Source organism: Bombus bifarius, unplaced genomic scaffold, assembly GCF_011952205.1.
Source record: "Bombus bifarius isolate JDL3187 unplaced genomic scaffold, Bbif_JDL3187 scf7180000009125, whole genome shotgun sequence".
Taxonomy (NCBI): domain Eukaryota; kingdom Metazoa; phylum Arthropoda; class Insecta; order Hymenoptera; family Apidae; genus Bombus; species Bombus bifarius.
Window position 1 is genome coordinate 545,326 of NW_022884914.1, and position 16,284 is coordinate 561,609.

At 27.2% G+C, this 16,284-nt stretch overlaps 4 protein-coding genes across 9 annotated transcripts; 1 reads left to right on the plus strand and 3 right to left on the minus strand.

Annotated features, from left to right (window-relative positions):
* Positions 1–547: 547 nt before the first annotated feature.
* Positions 548–2,045, minus strand: LOC117213670. Its single transcript, XM_033459213.1, has 2 exons — positions 1,818–2,045; positions 548–1,638 (listed from the first exon to the last, which is right to left on the minus strand). Exons 1-2 carry the CDS (start codon positions 2,043–2,045, stop codon positions 916–918), a joined length of 951 nt encoding a protein of 316 aa, XP_033315104.1. The 3' UTR covers positions 548–915.
* A 3,143-nt stretch (positions 2,046–5,188) lies between these two features.
* LOC117213658 lies at positions 5,189–8,384 on the minus strand. Its single transcript, XM_033459190.1, has 2 exons — positions 7,599–8,384; positions 5,189–6,308 (listed from the first exon to the last, which is right to left on the minus strand). Exons 1-2 carry the CDS (start codon positions 8,086–8,088, stop codon positions 5,554–5,556), a joined length of 1,245 nt encoding a protein of 414 aa, XP_033315081.1. The 5' UTR covers positions 8,089–8,384; the 3' UTR covers positions 5,189–5,553.
* Positions 8,385–8,657: 273 nt separating this feature from the next.
* LOC117213659 (glucosamine-6-phosphate isomerase) lies at positions 8,658–11,324 on the minus strand. Of its 4 annotated transcripts, none has more exons than XM_033459193.1 (6): positions 11,190–11,324; positions 10,371–10,519; positions 9,947–10,231; positions 9,513–9,871; positions 9,303–9,384; positions 8,658–8,957 (listed from the first exon to the last, which is right to left on the minus strand). In XM_033459193.1, exons 2-5 carry the CDS (start codon positions 10,492–10,494, stop codon positions 9,307–9,309), a joined length of 846 nt encoding a protein of 281 aa, XP_033315084.1. In that variant the 5' UTR covers positions 10,495–10,519; positions 11,190–11,324; the 3' UTR covers positions 8,658–8,957; positions 9,303–9,306. The 4 variants fall into 4 exon arrangements, with proteins under 4 accessions (XP_033315084.1, XP_033315085.1, XP_033315082.1 ...); XM_033459194.1 differs by lacking the exon at positions 11,190–11,324 and adding an exon at positions 11,144–11,161; XM_033459191.1 differs by lacking the exon at positions 11,190–11,324 and adding an exon at positions 10,622–11,022.
* A 292-nt stretch (positions 11,325–11,616) lies between these two features.
* Positions 11,617–16,268, plus strand: LOC117213580 (regulator of telomere elongation helicase 1 homolog). Of its 3 annotated transcripts, none has more exons than XR_004488687.1 (13): positions 11,617–11,889; positions 11,961–12,384; positions 12,472–12,727; positions 12,838–13,101; positions 13,172–13,482; positions 13,562–13,768; positions 13,849–14,011; positions 14,111–14,368; positions 14,436–14,675; positions 14,739–15,248; positions 15,368–15,512; positions 15,598–15,751; positions 15,810–16,268. XR_004488687.1 is itself a non-coding variant. In XM_033459042.1 (12 exons), the coding sequence occupies exons 1-12, from the start codon at positions 11,757–11,759 to the stop codon at positions 15,675–15,677; spliced, it is 2,991 nt and encodes a 996-aa protein (XP_033314933.1). In that variant the 5' UTR covers positions 11,617–11,756; the 3' UTR covers positions 15,678–16,268. The 3 variants fall into 3 exon arrangements, 1 of the variants encoding a protein (XP_033314933.1); XR_004488686.1 differs by having other exon boundaries at positions 15,830–16,267; XM_033459042.1 differs by having other exon boundaries at positions 15,598–16,268.
* The last annotated feature ends 16 nt before the right edge of the window (positions 16,269–16,284 follow it).

The window sequence follows — 16,284 nt, forward strand, 5'->3', positions numbered from 1 at the left end:
ATTTACAAATGGACATTCAATTCCTATTCCATTCGCATGTTTACAACAATAATTATTATTTTACATAAACATATCTTTCCAAAAATGTAAATAACAATTAACAATTATAGGAATTAAATTGAGATATCAAATTATTCAAACCAGATACTTCTTTGGTGAGCTAGATATTATTATTTTACAATTCGTAAATTATTCTCAAGAGCATTATTAAATTTAAAAATACAACCAAGATATAGTGAGAAGGAAATTATATGGAAATAGAAAAAACCAATTTCCTTTAATGTGAAAACATTTTCATACTGTTATCAGAAAAATTTTACTTCGAGTTATTAAAAGAAATTATAACAATACTGTTCTCACAATCAAATTTGTAATACGTTTATTTCTCTATTGAGAACTTTTTATGATAAATCAGCATAAGTTAATAATAAATCATTTACAGATAAAATTATTTGAGTAAAACCATTAATCTCAAAAATTATTTTAATGTACATTTCTTCACCTATAAAAGTTATAAACAGGTTAATAATTATCTTACAAAATAAGATTAAAGTTTAACTTTGAAACTACTTTATTTGTACAAATCATAAAATACTGCTATTGTTATAATTGTAAATTTGTTATTATTTCCATATTGTCTTTCCTAAGCACCATTTATCCAAATTTACAAAGATGAATGTTCAAATTTCATACATGACATAGTATATATAAAATAACAAATCTCATATCAAGGCAATAAAATAATAAAAATATATGTAGCAAGTTATAGTAAACCAAAAAATTTATAAGTATTTGTATATGGAATATATATATGTTCATTGCAGCAATAATGGCAGAATAGTATATTCAATTGTTATATATTGCATATATGAAACTAGCATTAGGATCCCACTTTTTGAATGATATTTGTTGACATTAATCGTTATACATCCCATCAATAAGGAAATCCATTCTCCGATAGTGTCTTTTATCCCAACAATCTCTACCTTGTTTGTATATCATGAAAATAATACCACCCAAAACTGGCAAAGCTATAAGAGTAACAATAACTGGTAAAACATAATCAATTTTCTTTGGCATTCCTAAGCGTGAACCTGAGTAGTATGAGTTAGCATGATCTATAAATGCTTGCTTATCACTATAAGAATCTGCCTGTGTTCTAGTTGGTTTATGTTTATGTTCTCGGACTGACGATGCATTATTTATTACAGCTGCACTTGGTAGTTTCTGCTGTATCACATTTGTAACCTGCAAAGTACTATTTACAGTAGTATTTGAAACAGTATTTGTATGCTTCTCAGTAATATTTGATTTTAATTCATTCATGTTTGTATCAATCTTTCCAATATTATGAACATTTGTTGTTGTTAAAGATTTAATTATTGTCTTCGTATCATTGGATGATATAGTTTCAATGGAAGAATTTGCTCCTTTCCTTGATACAATTTTAGAAGTGGTTTTTTTACTTTTTACATAAGGAACATTATCATCTTCTGTTGATACATTAACTCGTACATCTAAACTGTCTGTAGCATTTGTTATATATTTATGTGAATTAGTAGAAAATGTTGGTTCGGTAGTAGAAATAATTGAAATTGGGCCACCTTCTCCTGCAACTAAAGGGGTGGCAACATTTTTCTGTAATAACATTTACATATTTCAGTTATATATTTACTTGTCATTATTATATGTAGCTTATTTAAATAGAAAAGATTGTAAACATATTAAACAAACCGTTCGTTTTTTAAACGATATGATTTAAGTTTAAAGATAATTATTTCTATGCTTACTAATTGTCAAATACCATTACTACATACGTTTTGGGTTTTAGCAGAATTAACAGATTCAGATGTAAATTGAATTGGCGAAGATAAAATTCGATGTTCAGTTTTGGAATCTCCATCAGTAAAGCTTGCATTTAACATTAACGTTAAAGTCGTATCACCATCTGTTTTAATTTCATCACTGATAGATAAGGTTAGAACAGATACGAGCCATATAAACAGAATTAATTTATGGAATTTCTGCATCATAAAGAAACTCATTATTTTAATTATAGAATTGTATTTCGTAATATGGCCAATTGCAGATAAATCTGGCTAAAACTTTTATAAAAATATAGAAAAACTAAAAAAAAAAGTGGTCTCAACCACTAAGAAACTTCTCGTTCCATCGTAAGCAGGCATTAACTATTGCGTAAATATACATGTAGAAACATATAGTATAAATATATTCCACTAATTGAATGCATAGGGTTTCACTTTCCTTTTGTTATGATTTTAAATAATTCAATTTCAGTAATTTATGTTTAAGAAAATATAAATTTAATTTCTTTCATTCTTTCTATTTTCTTTTTTTTATCTCTATACATCTCACATAATTGATCAAACACTTTTACGTTATCTAGTAAAGTAATTTTTCTAACTTTCCAGAATAATTCAAATTGTTTGGTCCTGTTTTAAAAAAGTAATTCTGTTTGAAAGAGTGTTTGATCAATTATGTGAGTAACTGTATATACATATATTTATCTTGTTGGAATTTTTCACATCAAGTTTTTATCCTATTATGGATAAATGAAAATGTAATGACAACAAAAAATATGAAGTTAATGGAGTTTCTGAATATAAAATATGTATATTTCTGATTTCAGACAAGCTTTATTTAAAATAAGAATTAATTTATTATTGATGAGGATAATCTTTATGTAAAAGTATAAAGATTTATTTGATATCAGGAATTAAATATGTAATTACACTTTAGACACCAAATAAGATTAGGAAATAAATCTTTTATAGACTTTTATTAATAGGAGCATAGAAATCTGATTGGATATGTTAAATTATTAGCCCATTTTAAATTTTAATAATTATGTTTTTTTTCTATAAAATTTTTGTACTAACAGGATAGAAAGAGTGATGTTAAAAATACCAAGTATATTAAAGAAATTATTAACTCGTATAATCATTTGCCACCCATTTAGTATAAAAAATTCGTAGTATATGATTAATACAAAAAATATTACAGTGATTGTGTATTGTTTACTTAATGTAAAAAATGAAAGTTATTAATCAATCACATATTGAAGTGTAAAATATAAATTTTCGCATTAATTCTATCGACAATTATTTCAAAATATGGGCTATAGAAAGTTATATTAGATCCTCGATACGATTAACTTATCATTAAATGTGATACCTACATACCGTCACGAAGAACATTATATAACATTACACATATATACATTGTACTTCGAAGCGGACAATACTTATATTTATATTATTATAGCATATACCTAAATGTTTAACATCATATTTATATTTTTAACGTTATTACATTTTGTTAGTCCAATAATACAAACAAAAATATTTTTTTTATTATAGAATAATTTTATAATCAGATATTTTTGAACATTTTTATAATTAAAAAGATGCTTTCTAATATTTTATTAAGTAATTATTATATAAATTATATTTCGCATATTAAGTTATTCTTTTTCATCACAATTCCGATCGGTATACATATGTATCAATAAATTTTCTCGTAGTTCTGACATATTAGGTCGTCCGAAAAGTTTCTTTCGTTTTATAAGGAAATAATGGATGCACAACATTTTTCGTTTTATATTATTTTATCGAATTACATATGATGTATTTTGTTCTATTAAAATAAAGATCACAATGTTTGACAGATTATGTTTCATGTTTGTATAAAGATGCATCGTTGTAAAAGACGTATTTGTAAAAGAAAGATACTTCCATTACCGCTTGTTACGATTATCGTGCTTCGTAAAGGGTTAAATATTGTTTGCCCGTTTTGTACATACTTATGTATCACGTTTGAGAAATTACTCTGTCGAAAAACACACTGGAATAATAATAGTGTTGCAGGAATAGAGCTTAATAAAACACGAATATGAAAAGTACATTAGCAATTTTTTAATACGTACGACATCATTTATAACGTAAAAGTTTCCACTAAAAAATATTGAATAGTGATTTTATCGCTATTTTCTAAGCTGTATGATTGATTAATAATTCTATATCGTTACCGTTTCATGACGATACCTATAGAATTATTGTTTTATAGAAGCGATAAAGATACGCTTGTAACGATTCTTGATATTTCATTATCAGATAACTCACAAGGTCATATTCGTCATTCTTTCTTCAGTATTATCATTGCCATTATTTTTTTATACTAACTTCCTATAAATAACACACATATATATATATACGCATGTTTTCATTTCCATTTTCTTATATTATTACCTATTTTTCTATATTATTTACTTTCGTAGATTAAAATAAATGTAGAATTTATCTGAGAATAAAACTCTTTCGTAAAAGTCTCTTAATGTCTCTTTCGTAAAAGAGACATTCTAAACAATCCATTATTCGTGATATTTTCAATGTTTTGACGTTTGGATATTACTTGTATATACTAACTTTCATAACTCTGTTATCCAGGAAGGATTATGTTCAAATCCAATTTAAGCTCTTGTCTTAATATTTGTTTGATAACAATATCTAATTCAGTTTGTCAAAGTAATACGTTACTTGAACGAATACGTTACGAATACGTTAATAGACATGTGAAGCAATTGTGAACTAATACTTTATACTTCAGATATAGTTGAAAACAATTATGTAATACAAACAAAATTTAAATAACCTTAAACAAAATTATTGGTTTATCTTAAAAACGATGATAGATCGAGATTAATCACAAATCCTGTTTGTCTCATCATAAGAAATTAAATTCATTTACGTATAAGAGATAAAGCTAATCTCCGCGTAAGTTGAATAAAATACACGCATTGTGTTTAAAAATAGTTTTATTAATTTATTCTATTTTCTTCGTGATAATGAAAGATATGTGTCCATTAATGTACAAATTTTAAATATTCGTATCCTCCGATAAATAATTCATTGATATGATTTCATTACGTCGTATTATGCAGTTGTGACACATAAAAAAATTATTTATTTATATCTCTGTATAATTTATATAAAAGAAGGATTTTCTTATTATATACATATAATTATATAGTTGGAATAACGAAATTTTTACATACGATAATACCATAATAAATATAAAATATTACTGTATTTTTATTATACTATTAATTACATTTATATCTCTTGAAAATAATTTATTTATGTCGATTAAAATTTTATTAATGCCTCTCTCCAAAAATCAAATGTTTATTTATGAGTCCATCCTTTATCATTGATTTAGTTTATCTTTAAATGTTATCTGTTTTTCGACCAAATTCTTTCCTATTGTCACCTGTCATTTAGACTCGATATTATATCGTTGATTTATTTTATTGAATTTTATTTAATTGAACTGATTATATTTCGTTGCAGATTACAGATATGGATTGGATTAGTCATTGAGAATATAATTCTTATTGATGTGATATATCTGTGATTGTAATATATGGAAAAATCAGATACGATCATTTAAAAAATAATATGCTATGATTACGTAGGTACATATATACGATGTCATTTTATAGGTATGGAAAGATCCACCCTCGTAATAATTTTTTTATATCCAATTACGTTTAACAAAGGCAAGCACGAGTTTCCGTAGTCGGTCTTTAAATAATTGATTTCCCGTTTGTCCCGTAAGTACAGACTGCATTTTATCTACATCAAAATTCTCTATTTCTTTCGTATCCAATGTGAGCACCTTTATCATCCAGCTTACATGGATGAATTCACGTTCGGCATCCTCGACCAATTTCTCTTGAAATCCTTCCTTGGTATACAGACTCGTATTACATCCCATTTTACTTAGCGTGTTTATGAAAGTTTCGTAATACAGATCCAACAGATCATCGATTTGCTCCTCCGTTGTATCGTTCTTTACGCTAGAGTAAAGGAAAAACAGCAGATCACGCAGAGGACTTCCGTAAAGGTATATTTGGAAATCGACGAATTTTACGCCATCGATTTTCCCTTTTTCGCTACAATGGAACATCACATTGTTCACCCAGAAATCAGAATGAATGATGGTCGTCCATGGTTCTCGAAGAGCGTCAACCCAAAGATCTTCCACTTTCAATTGTGTTAAAATTTTCTTACATTTCTCGTAATAAGGACTTGTTTCCGGGTCATTCTTTATTTGATCGAGTACCAACGCAAACATATTATCCGTGTTGTCCGTTGAATGTTGTAAAGGTCTTGCGTACATCTTGAACACCTCAAAAATACCAGGTCTTTTCTCTTTCATAGCTATTCCTAAAGCATGAAATCTAGCCAAAGCCTTGACTGCTTCCTCTGCGTGCTCTAAGTCGTAACCTGTATAAAACCATCAAACAGAATAATAAGAAAATAAAATTTCATTTTATAAGTACAAATATCTTTCGAAATATTAGGTTTAGTAAATCTATAAGGAACTTGCTTAAAGTAAAATTTAATCGCTGTGTGCAAACAAATTTGTACGTATTATTTATTATAAATAGAATTTGTATAAGATGATCGAAATGAAGAAAATTTAACGATAAAATATAATTGAAAGGTCGTTAAAATTTAAATAAATTTTGTATTCGAAAAATCGAATACACACATACAACGAAAAATCGTTGAGAATGAGTTCTTAACATAGAAATCAAGGTATTTACGTATTAAGGATTTCTTTAAATTGTCAAGGATATACGAGCATGATTCAGCGAGAATACCAGAGTAAGAAATCTCGACGATAGAATCTCGGTAGATATCAAACGATTATATACATAAATACTTGTGTAAGATACTGAATATAACTTAGTAGAAAAATTAAACATTGTTACTCGTAATTAATAACATATAAGTTTATAAATTAAAAGTGTATGAACATAGTTCGTAAAGAAAATTTTTATATTCAATTTTTCTAAATTAATTTTTTAAATTTTATATAAATTTTTATGTTAATTAAATTTTTCAGTGAATGTATTAAGTTTTACTTCGTGTTAATATTATTTTTATTTATATTATTTTATTTTTAATCTTTTCTATAAAAATACAGTACAGTTTTCTTCTATTAGTTCATAAGATAGGAACTGTTTCAAAGCAATTTATAACTAACAATCTTAAACGATTTTAAGAGAGAGTTGATTTATATATATAATGTTAAAAATAAACATAACATCAAACCGCTAATATTTCGTGTTAACATTTTTCGCTTTAAGCAAACTTTAAATGAAATTTCACTATCATTTCGTTGTAAAAATGAGTGTCCCGCTTTTTTTATCGGACAAATGATTCGAATAATTAAACCTTTGAACTTAAACGTAAAAAGTACAAAGAGATATGATTAAAAAGATAGCTACATTTTAAAACGATGTACAATTTTATAAAACGATAGTATACATACGCCCATATTTTTGTCATTACCACAAATATAAACATATTTTTTCAGATTATTCGATATTTTATTTATTAAATTACTGTATTACAAAAATTTATTTAATATAATTATTTTACCTGTCCTTAATACTTCCAAAATTATGTACTAGACTGTAATAATGAAATTAAAATTTAGTCTATTCTCAAAGACAAATGGTAGTTAAGAATTTACTTAACAAATTATACCAGAGTAAATATACATACCTATAGATCGATCGCCTGTGTAGTAACCCTCAATTTTCAAATTCTCCATAAGGATAACAGCATCGTCATCGAATTCTTTATCCGGTTGTAGAGACAGTCTAGATCCATAAAATTTTGGCAAAATCTCGAACACCTCGTTCTTCCTCAATCCACACTCCACTTCCAACTTGTTATAAGCTGGTAAAATAGTCTCGTACATAAAGATTTCTTTCATAAATGTACGAGAACTGTTGAAAATTTCTCTCTGATATTCCGTTGGTGGACACATCTTTGCAATAAGATGAAGAGCTTCCTTCTTTCCAGTATTTTTATCCTTCAATTCAACATCGACGCTAAAAATCGAACTTCCGTAATTTTCTCCAGGGGGTAATAATGATTTGCTGGTATAATTCTCGATGATCATATGATCCCCGATCCTTTGACGCAGAACCGACTCGATATCACGGAGTACAACATTTTTAATTGTAAACGCATCGCTGTTGTCATTCATTATTATAGCAGAGAGAAGTACGCGAACGAGAGAAAAACGATCTAATAGTAAGTTTTCGATCGATCAGTCACACCTGGCGAAAGAAGCACCGAAGAACAATTTGTAGGTTTTAGATATTGACTGAATTTATAAGATCGACTACTGACAAGATCACAAGATTAATGTTCTTATCAATTACTTCGGTGTGTGACTATTATCAGCAATTCTATCCGATACAAATGTTAACGGTTCTTTCTGGCAAGTCAGTACGATCCCAATAACCAACTTACGTATTGTCCTCAGTTCCACTTATCATGTACTCTTCATGATAATGATCGCTTCTACGCACGATCTCTCCCACTTGTTGCCTACAGTTCGACCTCGATTTTAAGAAGGAAATCAAATCTTTCAAAATATATGCCCGTGTTTCCTTTCTAAAATTTTTTTATTCGTGTAACATCTTAAAAATTATTTTATTTAAAGTTTATGTTTTCCTTTTACACGTTTAGACACACTTGTTAATTAGAAGTATTCTTTTAATTATATTACAGTTCATTTCACAGAATGAAAAGGTAAGTATATGATAAAAATTTTGTGACAAAAAGCATAAGTTTATTTATGAAAAAATATACTGATACAAAAATATGAAACAATAACAATACTATAACTCGTGCTTTATTGAAACAAATGTGTATATATCATATAAAGTTTTCATATCAATTGTTTCGCATAATGTACACGTACACCGTGTAAAGTTCGTCACATCCATCGAAATTCTTTTTATGCGAGACTTTATACATTTTCATATATGTATAACAATATCTTATATTATTTTAAATCGATATTTTCCCATTTTCATCAATTAGCTTGCTGTGAATATTCCATAAATTCTGTAAAAATAACACATTTTACAATTTATCATAACAAAAAAACGATTTATAATAATTTTTCAGATAATTCATTATATAATGAAATTATAACATTACAAGTAATATTCCGTAATACAATACCATTAATAAATTGTTATTAAACTGTTAAATACTATTAAACAATTAATGGACATTATTAATGTAGATTAATTATATAAACAACATAAAGAAAAGATGTAATGTTTTTGTAATAAACAACAAAATAAGGAGTACAGAATTCTCAATTTGCTCTAATTTAAAAAGAAACAGAAAACAAAAATACAGATATGTAATCCATATTTATGCAATGTTAAAAAATATAACTACCATTTTAACTGTTTTGTATTGAACGACGAAGGATTGCATCTCCATCTTCTTCAATCAATTTTTGATGTGTAGCACTGAGAGCCTGCATATATCATACAAATTCAAAAGTTATGAATTAAGTTCCAATTAGAATACAAATATCTAAAATTTTTACTTTTCAAATATTTTAAACAAAAGTTTTTAAAATTGTAGGAAATTTATATTTTATACCTTGAAATATTTGACTGTCTTCACACGTAATTCTAGAGTTGCATCCTCATCACAAATAATTATTGTACGAGGATGTTGTTGAAAAGCTGATACAGTCCACATATGATTAATTCCTTCTTCTATTGCTTTGTAAAGAGCAAATGCTTTATGAGATCCTGTGATAAGAATCATTACTTCTTTGGCATCCATCACTGTGCCAACACCAACAGTCAATGCTTGATTAGGAACTTTAGAAATATCATTTCCAAAGAATCTCGCGTTAGCTTCTAACGTATCTTGTGCCAAAGTTTTTACTCTTGTACGTGATGCTAAAGATGAACCTGGTTCGTTGAAAGCTATATGACCATCTGGGCCAATACCTGAAACACAATATTTTGTCTTATATCCAACTAATTTTTTATATGAATTTATTTGTTATATTACAAATTACATACCACCAATAAACAATTCAATACCACCAGCTTCTTTAATCTTAATTTCAAAATCATCACATTCCTTTATAAGATCAGGTGCATTACCATCAAGAATGTGTACATTTTGTGGATCTATATCTATATGTTTAAAGAAATTATTATACATATAGTAATGATAAGATTCTGGATGGTCCCTGGGCAAATCAACATATTCATCCATATTAAAGGTTTTTACATACTTGAAGGAAATTTTTCCTGCTTTATAGTATTCTATAAGTTTTCTGTACATCCCTAAAGGAGTACCACCTAAAGATGATAATCAACCATTGTAAATTTATTTTCCACAATCGTTGCTAACGGACATACATTAAATATTTCCCCCCTTTTTCTTTTTCTTTTCTATTTGTAATACATGAAAGATAATAATATATACAGTAATACATACCTGTTGGAAGACCAAGAACAAAATATTTGTTTTCATTTGGTTGAAAATCATTAATTCTTTTTAAAACATACTTAGCAGACCATTCTGCCACATAATCCACTGTATCACAGATTACTAAACGCATTTTACAATTATGTTCTAATTGAACACTGAAAAAATTATAAAATTGTAAACACAATCGGAAAATATATATCGAAAAAATTTAAATAATTTATAAAAATGAAATATAATTCTTCAATAATATGACTAACATCTCAATTAATTATATAAATATGCACAGTATAGTTTTATCAGTTCTCGATAATATATTTATGCGAGTATATATGCAGAGATATCGTTATGGCAAAGAACTTATCTGAACACACGGAATATTGAGATCACAGAATTTCAGATTCAAGTTTTATATTATCTTTATCTTTACATGAAATATTTCATTTGTTAAAGTAAATTTTATATAAAAATTTTATTCCGATCTTTTCTCTCTGTTAGTCTTTATTTTTAAAATCTTGAAGACGCAAATGTATTCAATAGATACATATTTTATCACTGTCAAAAACTTATTTCGAATACATATTTATTATGTCGTATGTGGTGCGCATGTTTTAAATGCAGGAATGTTGAATGGACTTCGGTAATTTATTTTAAAGGTCAATAACCAATGGTCATTACTCTTTAAAAAACAAATATTAAGTCTTTCTAACTAATAAGTTTTAATGTTATTCATTTTTATAAATTCGAATGCTACAACAACTCTGACATATAATAATTTATACTTGCTGCAAGAAACCAAAAAATGAAAGATAATAGAAGTATACTAACCTGAAGAAAAATTAAGAATTACCTACTCTTACAGTAGTTGGTCAAACATGAAATCAGCTGACATTCAACTGATGCCACTGATGTGAATGACCTAATCTCGAGCCTTTACTACTTAGCAAAAGATTTAATATATATTCCACTTATAGGTGTTGTTAATACTTGAAAATAGATTCTTATACAAAATAAACTAGCTGATAAATCGAAAATAAAATATTTATTATATACCTTATTACATATATATTTTCTTTTTTTGAAATCTAATAAACGAAATATATATTTCCTATTATTTTCTTTTTATTATAATTTTAGAAAGAAAAGTTAATTATATGTAATAGATATGTATCAGAACAAATATAAATTTTATACTTAGTATCAGTTAGTGCTTATACATACATATGTATATAAGTAAATACTTTAATGGTGTATGTAATTTAATATCAAAGTAGCTCAGAATTTGGCGGGAATGCGATCTTGATGTTTCTATAAATGCTGACTGAGAGATTCACATTTCTTATGTTATGAAAATCTTAATTTTTGTGTATATTGCATAAAATTTATAACGTTGCAATGCCAGACGTGACAATTAATAACGTTATTGTAAATTTTCCTTTTAAACCATATTCGATACAAGAAGAATATATGGTAAAAGTGATAGAATGTCTTCAAAACGGTAAAAATGGTGTTTTGGAATCTCCAACTGGTATTATTCACTTTTTTTATTATTATATATTAGTTAAGAAATATTAAAACTAATTCATAGAAATGTTATAGGTACGGGGAAAACACTCAGTCTTCTATGTTCTTCTTTAAGTTGGTTATTAACAAAGAAAGCTCAATTACAAGCACAATCATTAATTGGTGCAATTGAGAAGCCTGATTTTGGTGGACATTTTTTTAAGCAATTGAGTAATGGACTTAAAGAAGGAACAGGAGATTCCGAGCCTACTAGTAATTTAGGTTGGGCACCACCAAAAATTATCTATGCATCTAGAACTCATTCCCAACTTTCGCAAGCGATGCAAGAATTAAAAAGAACTTCCTATAAACATGTAAGCACAGCTGTTTTGGGATCTCGAGATCAGCTTTGTATTCATCCAGAAGTTTCCAAAGAAACTAGTAGTTCAAACAAAATATATATGTGTCATTCTAAAATCAAATCTAGGACATGTTTCTATTACAATAATGTTGAAAGCAGGTAAAAAAACTGTAATATTAATATTTGATAAAATTGATAAATTTTTTTTGTTAGCAAAAAGTATTGATGAAGAAATATATGTTTCAGGAAAGATGATCCTCTTTTTAAACAAGAAGTACTTGATATAGAAGACTTAGTAAAAGCTGGACAAAAATTTAAATGTTGTCCATACTTTTTGTCCAGGGAACTTAAACAGAATGCAGATATTACCTTTATGCCATATAATTACTTACTGGATTCAAAATCACGGAAGACACAAGGCATAGATATCCAAAATAATATTATTCTCTTAGATGAAGCACACAATATTGAGAAAACATGTGAAGAAGCAGCATCATTACAGGTATTAAATTAATTTATATTTAATAGCAATTATTATCAATCTAAGAAAAATTGAGTAAAATTAAGTTGGTAAAATATATATAGAATTTATTCTACATAAAATTTCTGTAGATATGTAGTACAGATATTGCAATGTGTATTGATGAAATAACAGCTGTAATGGAAGATATGGCTAGTAATGTTGAACAAGAAAATGATTTTTCAATGGAAAATTCAGGAAATACTGTAAAAGATTTTACTGCAGATGACTTATGTATTTTAAAAGCTATGTTTCTGGAATTAGAGAAAGCTATTGATGCTATAGAAATCCTAAACCGCAATGAGGGAGATACATTTCCTGGTGGATACATTTTTGAATTACTAGGAAAGGCACAAGTACATAATTAATATTTTCTAATTTGTATAATTGTGTAAAGTAGATAAAAATAATAAATATATTCAACAGTTAACTCATGGCAGAGAACAACTTGTAATAGAAAAGTTGGAGAAAATTGCTTTTTACTTAACAACTACAAGCACTTCTCCATTTACGAGAAAAGGTCATGCACTTCAGAAATTCAGTGACCTATTAAAAACTGTATTTAGCAGTGGTAATAGTCCACGCTATAGAGAAAAAATCAAACAATGTTATAAAGTGTATATTCAATTAGAAGAACAGAAAAAAACAAAACAAAATGAAGTTTGGGAAACAAAAAAAATACTTAAGAAGAATGAAAGCAAAGTTATCAGTTATTGGTGTTTTAGTCCTGGATTTAGGTAAATCTTTCTTTTATTACTGCATTTAATTTTGAATAGACTGTATTGATGTATTTGTATATTAATTACAATAATCAAGTATGCAACAAATAATGGACCAAGGTGTGCGTTCAATAATATTAACAAGTGGTACATTATCTCCTTTGAAACCTTTCATATCTGAACTTGGAATACCAATTGAACTTCAATTAGAAAATCCGCATATTGTGAAAGGAGATCAAATTTGTGTCGGTGTCCTTAGTCAAGGACCTGATGGTTATTCATTAAATTCTTCTTTTAATACAAGGTATTTTTATTAAATATGTTGTATATAATATATAATTTCTTTCATAATACATCATGTAAAAAACATAATTTGTATTTTAGAAATGATCCAAAATATATAGCATCTCTTGGGCGAACAGTGCTTAACTTTAGTTGTATTATTCCTCATGGTCTATTAGTTTTCTTTCCTTCATACCCAATAATGAAAAAGTGTAAAGAAGAGTGGCAAACTACAGGTTTATGGACTAAAATTGCAGAACGTAAAGTAATTACCTTCAATTAATTTTAATTTCAATAATATTCAAATGATTATAGTTATATATTATAACTAAGATAGTAAAACTTATTTATTTATATTTATCAGCCTATATATGTAGAACCTCAATACAGAGATGGTTTTATAAATGTTATGAATGAGTATTACGAAAAAATTAAAGATCCCTCTTGCAAAGGTGCTATTTTTATGGCAGTTTGTAGGGGTAAAGTGAGTGAAGGGCTTGATTTTGCTAATGCAAATGGAAGAGCTGTATTAATTACAGGTCTTCCATTTCCACCTTTAAAAGATCCGAGAGTTATATTAAAACAACGGTATTTAGAAGAAATGAAAAAACAAAATAAAGAGGTAATTAGAATTGAGATATTAAACATTCATCAAGTATGTTAATTTTATGCATCTTATTCCTCTTCAGGCTTTGTCTGGTCAACAATGGTACCAGCTTGAAGCATCACGAGCTGTTAACCAAGCCATTGGCCGCATAATACGCCATAAAAATGATTATGGAGCTATAATTCTTTGTGACTGTCGATTTGATAATCCAAGTTTTAAGAAACATTTATCTGCTTGGCTAAGACCTCATATAAAAAATTTTACCTCTTTTGGTATTATTATGAAAGAGCTAAAAGATTTTTTCAGATATGCAGGACACACTGTAAGTTTAATTTTATAAAAAAGGAAACATACTTAAGTATTGTTACTTTATAATTATTTTTAGTTTCCACAACCGAATATGCTTGGTGTACAATTTACAAGCAGTTATGTTTCATTACCAGCAATATCAGCATCATTTGATACAACCGTGTCTCGCACCGGAAAAGCTACTTTGAAGCAAAAAATTGAAACCCCTTCAACTAAAGATATCTTCAATATTGATTCTTATACTAAGAAAGATGAGAAAAGTAAACAATTGGTTGAAACACAAAAAAGAAACTTGTTTGAACTTTTAGAAACAGAGTCAAAGCCTGTAATTAATTTTAGTAATTGTAAATTAAGAAGTGATTATACCACTTGTGAACTAACAAAAAATATCAGTGAACCTGCCACAAAAAAAAGGAAAATAAAGATGTTACCAATAGAATTTAATGAACATTTATCTGGTGCTTCAACTTCTTCATGTGTAAATAGGGATCATACAGACAATACAACATATTCTCAACAAATATTTGAAGAAACTAATAATAAAGAAACTGATAAAAAAGCTTTAGGCAAAGCATATTTAAAGGAAGTAAGTAATCATCTGCGATTATGACTAATTATGATTAATTATAAATATACATAATGAATAAAAGTTTAATTAACAAGAAATTTATGTTGCAATAACTTTGCATATAATACATTCCTTAGGTAAAACGATCTTTATCAGAAGCTGATTATAAAATATTTGCGAAAATGATACAGGACTATACAAGAACAGGCAATCTGGAGGAATTGTTGAAAATACTTCAAAATCTATTTTCCCCTAATAAGGAATTGCTTCATTTATTTATAGGTATTTTATATATATTAATAAATATATATGTAGACCAATTAATGTGTGATATTATAATCCCTTATTGATCTAACACAATTTCTAGGTTTTAAATATTTTGTAAAGAAGCAACACATTTCTGTATTTGAAAATCATATTACTTTGATCACAAATACACAAACGTAACAGTAAACATAGAAAAGAATTCAAAGATTCATAACATTTTAATATAAAGAGTTATTATTAAAACCACGTTACAAGTAAGTATTAACGAATTAAACATATTTTATAGCTTTATCCATATCTAGATTAATATAGATTCATATTTATTTCCTGAGTTTACATCTTCAAGATCTCACAACCCCTGAGATACTTGTAACAGTATACAGTTCAAGATCATGTTGAAGCGAGATCATTTTAGCTTAAGATCATCCTGGTTCTTGTATATTAGTATAGCCTAAGGTTGTGGTCACAAATCTTGTGTTGTCTGACAATTTTTCATCATTGTTTTAGAAGTAACGCCGTTTTGAACTAACATGATGATTTTTGCAAAACATATCTCAAAATTCTATAGGATGGTTCAACCATATATCTCGAATTTGTTTAACATTTTTTTGGAAAAGTTTTAGAAAATATCTTTGTGCAATAGGATTGTATAAATAAATATATATTATTATGGTTTTAAAGAACTTATATTTTAGCAGTGAACGTTTGTTACTTGATATTCAAAAGCAATTTGTATAATATACAATAAATATAAGTTATAATATAAGTTTTCTAATAAAAATACGGA